We start from the raw sequence: 12,744 nt of genomic DNA on the forward strand, positions 1-12,744 counted from the left end.
GTTCTGTAAAGGTTGGAAACTCTACTTTTTATCCTTTAATCAACAAATGACACTTTGAGCAAAGTTTTAACAACTCAATTGGCCATTAAATTAATGTTTTTTCTGGGAAATCCACAAAAAATGAGGGATGTTTCCTATAAAAATATTGCGGAATTTCCAATGAATAAAAAATCATCACTAGTATTATTTTATGAATAAAGACCGAAAATCATTGATTCATCAAGGAGCAGACTTAAAAGATTTTAGGCACTTCACTTAAAATCAGGAAATATTATAAAAACTTTTGAATATATTTTTGGGATGTGTGCCAATAATTTCTACCTGCTAATTAGTTGGAGATGCGGAGAGTTTGAAAACTCGTTGGAAGCATTTAAAAAGAACTACTTACAGTGGAAGCAAAATTCTTTTTCACATATTTACATAAATACTATAAATCAATTTTAAAAAGTTAAGCATATTTTAATTTTTAAAACTTAAGAATGAGCTAGATTGTTTGGATTGAGATAAAAATTTAATTAGTATAATGTAACTGAGATTCGATTGAGTTTTATTTTTTTCAGCTAGTTTCAGAAAAAGTTAGTTTGTGATAGCTTATTTAAATGACATATTAAAAAGTTAGCTTTAAAATATTGAAATTTAGTAAAAGTGATTCACTGAAAAAATCATTCAAGTCATTTGCCTGAATACTCATCCAACAGCATTTCTTTGGACTCTAACAGATTTTTAAAGGTATTGTTTGGTGTGAGGAAGTGGATGGGAGGGAAAGGGACAATAAATTTTAATAAGCTCTATTTAAAAAAATTAGAAAAATGGGATTTTGAAATTTTAATAAAAAAAGGGTAATATAAAAAAGTAATAAAAATTAATTAAAAACTTTTAACCCTATTTTAAAAATTTTTAAATTAAACTTATTAAAAAATTTTCCACTCCTTCCCTCTTCTCATTTTCTGTTGTACCAAGTGGATGCTAAAAATCAACTGACATATCAAGGCTTTCTCCCAGAAACACTTCTTTAATGATGAAAATCAACAAATCATTATTTGTTTTATAGAACTAGCTAATCTCCCACAAGTGCTCATATCTAGTGTATGATAATATTTTAAACATGTTTGTTTTCAACAAGATGCTTAAAAAAAAATTAACAAGTCACTAGAAAAAAGCGACCTTATTCTTTATTACAAAATTACTCTTTTAGTTTTAAATATAAAATTTTTATACATGTTAATATAAAAATTTTATACTCTTTCGGTCCTTATTATAAGACCCCATTTGACTTTTTATTTGGTCCTAATTATAAGACCTCAATCCATTTTGTCTCTTATATTTATGCATTTTTTTCCAAGATAATCCTTCTAATAATGATAGTTTTAACCAATATACTTAATTAGCAAGGATATTTTAGGAATGACAATACTTATTTATTATAAATAACCAACTTAACTTACTTCTTTAATCTCCTCAAATAAATCAATTGGGTCTTATAATTATAATTAGGATCGGAGGAGTATTTAGAAACAGGAGAAGAAATATTCTATTTAAAGAAGTCATTAAAAAGTGGACAGTACCCCGCCCTTCCCACATACCAGCAAAATTGCTGGGCAGTTGGATCATGCGGATAGTGTCAAGTGTTTGAAGTACTACTATAAGCTACTATGGGTTCCTTCATCGGTGCATTGTCGCTGAAGGAGATCACGACATCTTGTTTCCGCCATGGCTAATTCACAAAGCAGGGCTCCCTATCCGTATATGGTAAGTTCGTTAACAAAATTCAGTAACTTTCATTTTTACTCTATAAATTTTCTCCGGGGTTCTCTGTTGGTTTCTGTTGTTCATTTTCATTTATTCCGCAATAAAAACCCAATGGAACAATGTTTCGCATCTTATGCTCTTCTTCCTTGCACATATATGGATGGAAATGATAAATGCGGTGGTCGTTTCTGCGCGATTATTCTAGATTAACATGTGGTGGAATGGGTCAAACTGGATATTAGGGGAAGATGGGTATTTAAGATGTAAGATTTAGGGTTTTACTTGTTCAATGACTCAACTTTACGATCTGTATGCATTAGCTAGTTAGACTGTCAATTAACGAGCTTGCCACTCCAACCATCATTACAAAACATAACAGAACAAACGACTCTTACTAGGTTGGTTATCATTCCACACTGATAGATATCAGAAAGGCATCAGAAACTGATAGAGATCACTTGTTACTGGCTAGTTATCTTCTCTGATTTAGTTTGAGGCTTTGAGCATTCTCTTTCTTGAGACTAATTATATTGTTTTTCTTAGATTCACGTATAAGGAGAAGAATTTGACCTCCTTTCCCCCCATTTCCTTGTTTCTCATATTCTTTTTGTTTGTTTTATAATTATTAAACTAACTAGCATATTTCTTTTGTCCTATTTTCAGTCCTAGGTTTTAAACTGTAAAATGCACAAATAACGGATGACATCAAGTGATAGCCATTTCCTGATTCGATTTATCACCAGTGCTTTTATGGCTGTGGTTGAAATAAATTCCACATTTTGTAATCTGTACTGACCACTGAATAACGATGGAGACAAGCTAAAAAATTCCAAATCAATTCAGTGAGAAATTTAGATTCCTATGGAAGAAGCACATGGTTGTTCTATATCCGGTCCTCCTGAGTTGGTCTTATCTCATGCCAATGGTCAGAGGTCTATTTTCAATGGCCATGTGAAAAAGAGAGGTCATGCAAGTCGTTCGTGGATAAAAATTGATCAAGATGGGAATTCGCAGATTGTGACACTTGACAAGGCTTCTATTATGAGACATTGTTCTTTGCCTTCTAGAGATCTCAGACTATTGGATCCTATGTTCATTTACCCTTCTAGCATATTAGGGCGGGAGAAGGCAATTGTAGTCAACCTTGAGCAAATCCGATGTATAATCACTGCTGATGAGGTTTTCCTGATGAATTCCTTGAATGGCAGTGTTGGCAAATACAGGTCAGAATTATGCAATCGACTTCAGAAAGAAAAATCTGGTAAGGAGTCTAAATCTTTCTGCGGCAACATCGACATCATTGCATGATGCAGACACAGGAAAAATGGGTTATATGAGTTGAGACCAATATGATAGTTTACTGTTCCCAATGTTCTTTTATCACTTAGCACTCTCAGAACCAATGCAAATGATGGGGAAAAGACATCGAATGTTTGTGGTTCTTGTTTGATGGAAAGAGTTAATGGCAACAAACTGAAAATGATACATATCCTTGAACCTTCAGTAGCTTTTCTGATCTTGTGCATAAAATAAAGTTTGTTGGTTGTACTCAAATTGTGCTAAGTTTTTGGAGGTATTTGATGGCGGTAGCCACTCTGTAAAATTTCTGACACGTCTGTCTTTTTGGTCCAGATGATCTGCCTTTTGAATTTTGGGCCCTGGAGCTGGCTTTGGAATTGACATGCGCATTTTTAGATGCTCAGGTATTAATTGACCTGCATCATTGCATCCCTATTCGTTTTAGGTAATCCGCACCTTTTCAGCGGCGCCAGTATTACTTCTACACATTTTTTCCCATGATAGGTGGTGACATCGAATTGAAACTCTTGTCTATATTTTGGTTATATTGCTACTCACATTTCATGTGCAGTAAAGTATTCGTGTACCGCATTTTATCATTCTCTTTATTTTCTGGCATATTTAGCTAACTCACAAAACCAATGCTTTTTTACTCTCTATTGGCAGAATACTTTTTATTTCCCTGCAAAATTTATTTTAATTATCATTTATGTTTTCGTAGCTGCCCTTGACTGTTAGACATGAAAGATGAGTCAAACAAGCTGGGGGCTATTGGAGCCTATATATTATCATGCAATAGAAACTGAGCATTTGCTGGGGCGATGTAAAATTGTGGATTCTAACCCGCTGAGTGTCATCTTTATTAGAATGATGAAGAAACATTTTTCTTCATTAGATGTTAAATTTAGGATGCAACATAGGCCAGAATTGGTTGTCTGAAAAGATGCATGGTTTTATGTTATGGATTTTGGTTAAATAAGTTATTGCTTTTGACTGCCTCCTTTATGTTGTAGATTCCAGGGGTATTGCTATTGGCTGCCTTAACTGCTCTCATAGCTTAATCTTATTATTGAGCCTACTCATTTGTGTGCGCGTGCGTTCCTCTCTCTTCTCTTTTGGTTTTTGGTTGAGCTGGCTTACATCATTGTAGAATTAATATTGTTCACACCCACACACCCCACACGTGTTGTGTGTGTGTGTGTAGATTCCGCTAAAGTTATTTCAGGAAGTATATCTCTAAGTCATTGGCAGTGGTCATTAATATTGAAGTAATAATACTGTCAGCTCTTATCTCTTAGATTAAGAAAGTTGTCGATTTAGTAGGTCAATGAACTGGAAATGGAAGTATATCCAGTGTTAGATGAACTGGCCTCATCCATCAGTACTCACAATCTAGAACGTGTTCGGAGATTTAAAGGTCATCTACTTGCATTGACTCAGCGAGTTCAAAAGGTTGATAAAACTAATCGTCTTCTGTTAGGACATTATTTAGTCTCTCTACCACCGGAAATTAGTAATGCATGTTAACTACCAGGTTCATGATGAAATAGAGCAACTCATGGATGATGACGGTGATATGGCTGAAATGTGCCTGAGCGAGAAGAAGAGAAGATCAGATCCTCGGTCTTCAAATGACCTTGGTCTTCCAACCCACAGGTCAGGTAGAGCTAGAGTGATCTCAAAATCAGCTCCTGCTTCACCAGATAGGTCCATTAGTGGGGTCCAGATGTTACAAAGGGCTTTCAGCAACATTGGAAATTCGAGTAAACACGAGAGTCTGTCAAGTTCTTCTAATAATGCGGAAAAGATTGAGCCACTGGAAATGTTACTTGAAGCGTACTTTGTCGTCATTGATAATACTCTTACCAAGTCATTATCGGTAAGAGAAATTTGACTAACTCAAAACTAGCTTCTCTGGCTAATCCATGCTACTTACAAATTTCAATATCGGTACATTTTATAAATAAGGTATTTATATCACCTGAGTTGCTGCGATATTTCTTCAACCAATTGATCTTCTAATGAGAAAGCTACTTGTGACAATCAGCTTCTTTATTTTCCTTAAAACACATATACTTGAAAACGCATATCTATGCACACACACACACACACACACACACACACACACACAGGAAAGATCGGCATATAATTTGATAATTTGAAAGGTGGTGCGTTGACCAGACCTTGAGAATATTTGCTTTTGCTGGTGATGCAGCTCAAAGAATATATAGACGACACTGAAGATTTTATCAACATAAAATTGGTATGCTGTGATTGACCATTGGCACTTTATTTCTGTCAAATCCTTTTCTTCTTCCACATGCCAAATTGTGTACACCAGATTTTCTTGACGGTTCTATACATGCGTATGACAGGGCAATATTCAGAACCAACTCATACAATTTCAGTTGCTGCTTACAGGGGCAACACTGATGGCTACAGTATTTGCTACTGTAACGGCAGTTTTTGGAATGAATTTTGATACCCCAGTTTTTGATGATCCATATGGATTCAATGTGGTTGTGATAGCCTCAGGAATTGCTAGTGCGGTTTTGTACTTGTCCTTCATAGTAGTTTTTAGGTTCAAGAAAATTCTTCCAGCATAAACTATACTCCACTGGGATTTTGAAATCCAAATGGATAAATCTTATTGATGGCAGTGCAGGCTTCAACAGACTCATCTATCTGTTGGTAAATGGTAAAACAGAGAACTTCTTTTTAAGTCTTTAACCCATGGAGTTTACCGTACATGTGTTCACCAAGCCGATTATGGTTTAGACATACGAATGCGGGCTTGGAACCATGTTTCCCAAAGCGTGGTTATGGCAAGGTCTCAACATTAGTTTCAAACACATTGACATTTGGCAGTAGCATATTAGAAACGAGTTTGATTGAAGAGTGATATGACTATAAAATGCCTATTTGTTAACTTGTATTTATCTTGTCCTTCAAATTTTGTTTTCCTTTTTTTAAAAAAACAGAAGATGTTTTGACATAGTTTTTTTTTTCCTCTCACTTTTACAGAGAACTGAATCATTTTTAATATGCGTCACTTCATTTTCACTATGATATACTGAGTTGTTACGATTCAGTTTCTACCATTTCCTATTTTTGATTCTCAGTCCATCCGTACAACCTCATTGATTAACCTATTGCTTTAAGTCCTCTCATTTAATTTTATAAACCTACTTCAAAATGAAATAAAGAGAATCATATATGAGATCTATTATAAGCACCTTTTATATTGGTTGAAGCTTTTGAAGGAGACGAAAGAAATTCAACAAGAGAAAAAAAATTGAAAGATTTTTTAGGGGAAATGACATTTAGTGACCAATTGATAGCTTTTTATTTTTTTTTTCCTGTCAGAAGACTAAGATGTAAAAATCATAAGATGTCCGCAACGTGCTTAAGTTCAAAATAAAATAATAATAAAATACCATTCCCTAAAAAATTTTCCGCCTTCTAATAAACCCTGCCGTCATCTCCCTCGAAGTCGGAGAGATACAGGAGAGGTGAGCGAATTAATGCTTTCATCACAATTCGGTTAAGTGTGGAGAAACAGAAACAGGGAGCGAGACACAGAGAAATGCAGGGAGAGCTTCGGTGAAAAATGTAAAAATGAGAACGGAGGAGAGAGCGAGATCGAGGAAAGCCAAGAAAGAGAGACAACCCATAGAGAGAGCACAAAACAGAGGAGAAAAGGAGAGTGGATGGGGATAGAGAGGTCGGAGAGGAAGACGGAGACAAGGAGCAGAAGCAACAGCCAACAGGGAAGAGCCAAACCGGCGGTGATGAAGATTCTAAGGGGCAACTTTCTTGAACCCTTCAATGATCGATGAAGTTTCTGAATAATCTGCCTGTAATGCAAAATCAAGTTGGCATAAATTGATTTTTGGTATTTATCTTCAATACAAAGGCAGCTAAAAACTGATCAACTTCCGAAATTTGTGCAAAAGCTCTTGAAACAAACAAAACCCGATGAACTTTGAGGCAAAAAACCCGATGAATTTTCGAAATTCATCAAGTGAGGATTTCACACATTTGATATTTCATAGGAAATGATAATTTGTGTTGGTGCTTGCTTGGTCCTGGGCGGGGTACTCAAACACTCACTCAACACAACAAAACAAAACTGATCGCACACACCAAACCCAATATACTTGCCCCATGACTACGCCCAAAACTCATCTCTTTCCTGCACTTTCTGTGTTATCCATTGAGTTGTTACAATTCAGTTTCCATCATTTGTTACTTTCCATCATCCATCCATTGGCACAATTTCATCGTGCAGGTGTTGTTCATCAATTAACCTACTGCTTGCGATATTCTCATTTATCCCTATACAGCAATGTGCATCTCCATTTATTTCTTGTCCGTCCAAACTCTCCTGCAACAACAGAAGCTTCTCCAAACTACTAAGCACTTCCCCCATAGTTGGCCTATCTTTGCTCTTTTCTGCCAAGCACTTGATGCCAATATCTGCAAACTCCTTGAGGCAACCTGATGGAACTCTTCCTTTTAAATGCGGGTCCATCATTCTATGAAATTCCCCAGAGAGATGACACTGCCAAGCCCACTCAACCAAGCCAATCTTCTCGCCATCCTCTTCCACTGCCATAGGATTCACTGCTGGCCTTCCACAGAACACTTCAAACAGCACCACCCCAAATGAATAAACGTCAGATTTTTCAGTTAGCTTTCTTCTCCTGTAGTATTCTGGGTCTAAATAGCCAAATGTACCCTTTACATCAGTGCTAACATGGCTGCGGGATGCGGAAGTGGGGCCACTTCTAGATAACCCAAAATCTGCAATTTTAGCTACGAGATTGTGATCCAACAATATGTTGGATGACTTGACATCTCGGTGAATAACTGGGTGCTTTGTGCCTGTATGGAGGTAATGTAACCCTCGAGCTGCAGCAATACAAATCTTTATTCTCTGATTCCAAGGTAATGGCTGTTTCTTTGTTTTGTATAAGTGATCGCGAAGAGTGCCTTCAGCCATGTATTCATAGACAAGTATCAGCTCATTGCCCTCGTGACAGTAGCCTAGCAACGACACTAAATTCATGTGACAGAATGAGGATAACAAATTGATCTCGTTTTGAAACTCTCTATATCCTTGGTGGGAAGTCGGATTACAGCGCTTTATTGCCACATTGGTGCCTCCATCGCGGATCAATCCTTTGTAAACTTTGCCAAAGCCTCCCTCCCCAATGACATGAGCCTGGCTGAAGTTGTTCGTGGCTGTTCTGATCTCTGCTAATGTGAATCGGTAGCACTGACCTGAGCTGACTCTTACATGCAAATTTTTGGGACTTTTGCCCGCTGAGTTTGATGGCACCACCCGAAAAGGTCCCCACTTAATTCTCTTCCCTGATTTCCGAACAAGAATGAAAAATGTAATGAGCAATCCGAAGATGACACCAACAGTGCTTCCAATAATAATGCTGTATAGAGTTTTTCCCTCCTTTTGTTCCATTTTCAGTTGAATACTAGCTGCAAGATTGTGGCTACTGTCGCTTAACTTGAGGATCTCAATGCCATTCAGTATGGCATCAGTATACTTGGGTTTTGACTTCATGTTGGGGTGAAGGGCAATCCACATATTTTGCTTCCTCCCATTTCCCACAGGAACCATAGCCACGTAGTCTCTGTACAAGGTGACGAGTGGAGCACCAGTCAGAGCAACTAAGTCCATACTCTCCTCTGCTGTTTGGTTGTTGATATACACCTTGAACACCCTTTGGTTGACCTGGGTTATCTCCATGGATATCTCGCAGAAATGAAGCCTGATAAGGTACTTGAAACCGGAATCAACAGGGAATGACCATGTTAAGTTGTACCTCGTGTACTCTTCGTTGATACCCATTGTCCTGGCGGTCCAATAAAGTTCTTCTGGTGCTGAATAATTATAGTCATTGGATTTGGAAGAGTTGTAGGTCATTTTACCTGTTCGAAGCTTAATATCAAGGACACTTCCGTGTTTAAAGCCAGCTATGTAGCTTAAATCATCACTCCATGTCCCAAAAACATTTATAGCGTCAGCAGAATAATAATCATTTCCGACATTAACCCGGTAAAGCGTTTCAAGAGCGTAGTCATCATTAATGAAGAAAGGTACCCGATGCCCAACATAAGGAAGGGGGCTGTGGGGACCTGGAAAGTAAATACTGAGAGGCACCGAGAAGATCTCAATACCATTTACGAAGGCAAGTGCATTGGAAACTAGAGATTCTGGGATGAAAATTAGGTCAAGTCTCTTTGCCTCGACGTTGACTAAGAAATCCTTAGTGAAGAAGGCTGATTTGAGCTCGTTAGCAGCAATAGATGGGCTGAAATGACTCAACAGAGTGTAAGGACCTGTTTTAACAGAAAAGTAAGCCTTCGAGGAGCTTAGTCCCAGGTATGAAGTTGAAAGAAAGTAAAAACGGATGAATACAAGGACATGGGAGAAGGGGAAAGAGTATGTGAATGGAGAATGAATCACGCGTGCGGTGGAGTATGGGATCTCTGGAACTGCAGAGCTCAGGTTTGAGATGAAGCGTGCAGAAGATATTTCGTCATACGCTGGAGGCAAAAAATGGTTGTGAGTGTCACCTATCCATTTTGCTCCATTGAATTGCGATGCTTCCAAAGAACCACAGTCGAGGAGGATTCTATCTGAAGGGATGTCCGTTGAAGAACAGGTTTTCAAAGCAGTTAATAGAAAGGAGAGATGCATCACAAAGCTCAGAACATACTTGCATAACTTTAGTGTGTGGTTTTCCTTCATGGAGAGGCTGATCTGCAGAAATATTTGGAAAAAAGAGATGAGCGGAAGGATTGCCTTGTGCATTTTGTTAGAAAATTATCTTTGGAGTTCGGGCTATGAATCTGATTAGTCTCGCTTGTTGTATTGTAGAGAGTTGGTGCGAGTTTGTCTGATCCACGCGCAGTGTCCAATTCTTGACGTGCTTCAGTCAAAAGAAGCTATTTCCTCCGTTCTTATTATAAGAGACATTTAATACTTGTGGTATATTCTTATATATAAGAGATATTTAAAAGTTGTTTCTATTTTTTTGTGTTGATTTCTTATTTTACCCATATTTATTATCTCCAACTCACTCTCTCTTCCTCCCACTTTTCTTTCTTTTAATAATTTAATTGTTCTCTCTCATACTCTCTCTCCTTATTAATAAGGGCAGTTTTAGGAAAAAAAATATACTTTTTACACATTAATTATTTTTAACTAATTTTAACCGTTTTTTTAATTAACGTACTTCGGTTATTTGTCCCTTATAATAAGAAACGGAGGGAGTACTACATCCACTTTTTAACGTAAAAGTTAGTTAAAAATTAATTTTGGTTCATATGAGATGTCAATCAATATTGTTCCTCTAAATTTATAATTCATTTCTTAAAATATCCGTTATACATGTCAAGGGGTTGTCATTTAAGAATAGTCATAATTTGAAAAAAAAAAAAAACTAAAGGGTTGTCATTTAAGGGTAGTCATAATTTGATAAAAAAAAAAAAACTAAAGGGTTGTCATTTAAGGGTGGTCATAATTTGATAAAAAAATTAACTTAACTAATTTTTTTAATTTATTTAGATTAGTTAAGTAACTTTTATATTAAGAACTAATAATATTAAAAAAATAGGACAAGTCTGTCGCAGTGTGAAGAGGGAGCAATTAAGTATGAAATTTAAACTTACATGTTGTAGCATGGAAATGGGCAAATGCAATGGATGGAAACCATCTGCACCGTTGTTTTTTCCCCACTTTTAATGTACAGAAAACACACCAAAGGTAAACAAACCGGCCAATCGGTACTCCCTCTAGTCCCTATTTTATTAACCTGCCATATGTTTTAAAATATACTATCTCTTGCTCTAAATATAAGAGCTAGTTGATTAATTTGAATAGATTAAAAAAAAGTCAAGGTAGTTATTTGTCATAAATAGGTGTTGTCTTTCCTAAAATATCCTTGCTAATTAAGTGTATTAACTAAAACTACTATTATTAGAAGGATTACTTTGAAAAAGAATATATAAATATGAGAGAAAAATTAGATTGAGATCTTATATTTAGAATTAAAATAAAAATCAAATAATGTCTTATATTAAGAACCGAAAGTACTGGCATGTTTTATCTAAAGGATTAAATTTTTCACCTAATATCCCTATGCGTAAAACTTCCTAATTAGTAAACCTAACTCCTCCAACTAATGATTTTGATTGAGGATAATTTTGAGATTTTATTAAAAAAGATTTAACTGACATTGTTATTAATTTATGTAAAGTTGATAATTGGAGCGTATGAAAAGGATCCGAGGGAGTATTAAATAAATATAACACTAATCCAGCTCAACCCCAGCTGAGTTATTTTCGTCATCCAATCCCGTCTTGCATCTTTATCTCTGAATTTGATGTTAATTAAATTATTTTGATATGTAATACGATTGCTTTTGATGGTGATGAAGTGATGCAGATTAACTAATTCTCTGCTTCTCCTCTCTTCTTCTTCCTCTTCTCTAACTTCTCATCCCTTCCAATCCTGTCTTGTTTTACACCATGAAGCTTTTAGGCTTTAGCTTGTCTTCCCTTCCTTTATTTTTCCCGTCACTCTCACCCATCCTTTCGTTGGATTGTATGAAGACATTTGTACACTTGGTTCTGAGATTTCAAAGCTTACCAACAACGAATCTTGGTATGATCAGATTCAGTCTAATTTAATTTAGCATTCTACAATTGGCAGCTGACTAGAAATTTCATATGAAAATGAAACAAGGTAGAACTTTCCAATTGTTCTGTTACCTAACTGGACATAACACATCGACACCCAAATGCATAGTCTTCAAATTAATTAAATTCCAATGATGTTTCTGATATTCTACCTTCCGTTCATAAGATGAATTTTGTAATGCAAATTTTACTACAAGTGAATCTATCTGATTGGCCTCACTGGTTGCAGAGAGTTTAGTTGTTTTTTTTTTTTTTTGGGTTTTCATAATAATATAAAATTTAGGTAAGTTGAGTCCTAAATACTCATCAAGACTAGAATATGCTATCAGACTCAAAAAATGCTCACAAAATCCAGTAACAAAGTTTTTATATTAGTAACAGGAATTCAAATTCTCAATTTTATGAATTATGAGTTGACTATTTATCAACTAAACTAACTCTTATTGATGGATACGGGGAGTTAACGTGACTTGAAGTACTCTTCCTAGCGCCCGGCAAAGACAACACTCCAGGTTTGCTTGGTCTGCACGGAGCGCACTCACACACTGACCAATTCCTCAGCAGCAAGGTTGGGTCAGGTTCCTTCTTGAACTTGCTCTACCTTCTATGTTTTATTCCATGCCCTAAACTCTAAAATGTCCATATTAATTATATAATTTTTTTTTCATTTTATATAATTAGTCTTTTTATCCAAAAAAAAAAAATTCTTGTACTCCAGTGTTTTAAATGGATATCACTGATGTCAAGGAGAGCTAGTGTTCTGCTACTGTTGGTTTTGTTGGCGGCAGCAAAGGAGGAATAGCAAATCCGGTTCGAGTCGCGTCACAAGGACACTGTCTTTGAGAGATATTCCGCAACCCCTCGGTGCAACAGGCAGCGGCACTCCTCAGGATCAAACGAACCCTTCCTGCGAAGCAAGGCAGCAGAACAGCGAAAGTGACTGTAACAGGAAACACAGCGGGAGAGAAG

General features: G+C 36.3%; 2 protein-coding genes across 3 annotated transcripts; one reads left to right on the forward strand and one right to left on the reverse strand.

Moving 5' to 3' along the window:
* The first annotated feature begins 1,704 nt into the window (after positions 1-1,704).
* On the forward strand, positions 1,705-5,977 carry LOC114720446 (magnesium transporter MRS2-5-like). 2 transcript variants are annotated; one of them, XM_028906094.1, is made up of 7 exons: positions 1,705-1,749; positions 2,413-3,010; positions 3,382-3,452; positions 4,372-4,500; positions 4,583-4,927; positions 5,264-5,311; positions 5,424-5,977. In XM_028906094.1, exons 2-7 carry the CDS (start codon positions 2,611-2,613, stop codon positions 5,652-5,654), a joined length of 1,224 nt encoding a protein of 407 aa, XP_028761927.1. In that variant the 5' UTR covers positions 1,705-1,749; positions 2,413-2,610; the 3' UTR covers positions 5,655-5,977. The 2 variants fall into 2 exon arrangements, with proteins under 2 accessions (XP_028761927.1, XP_028761928.1); XM_028906095.1 differs by having other exon boundaries at positions 5,470-5,523.
* An 834-nt stretch (positions 5,978-6,811) lies between these two features.
* LOC114720441 (receptor-like protein kinase FERONIA) lies at positions 6,812-9,960 on the reverse strand. Its single transcript, XM_028906085.1, has one exon. It carries the CDS (start codon positions 9,884-9,886, stop codon positions 7,307-7,309), a length of 2,580 nt encoding a protein of 859 aa, XP_028761918.1. The 5' UTR covers positions 9,887-9,960; the 3' UTR covers positions 6,812-7,306.
* Positions 9,961-12,744: the final 2,784 nt, after the last annotated feature.

This window comes from Neltuma alba, unplaced genomic scaffold (genome assembly GCF_004799145.2).
Source record: "Neltuma alba isolate B1F8T4 unplaced genomic scaffold, ASM479914v2 tig00011986_pilon, whole genome shotgun sequence".
Lineage (NCBI taxonomy): Eukaryota > Viridiplantae > Streptophyta > Magnoliopsida > Fabales > Fabaceae > Neltuma > Neltuma alba.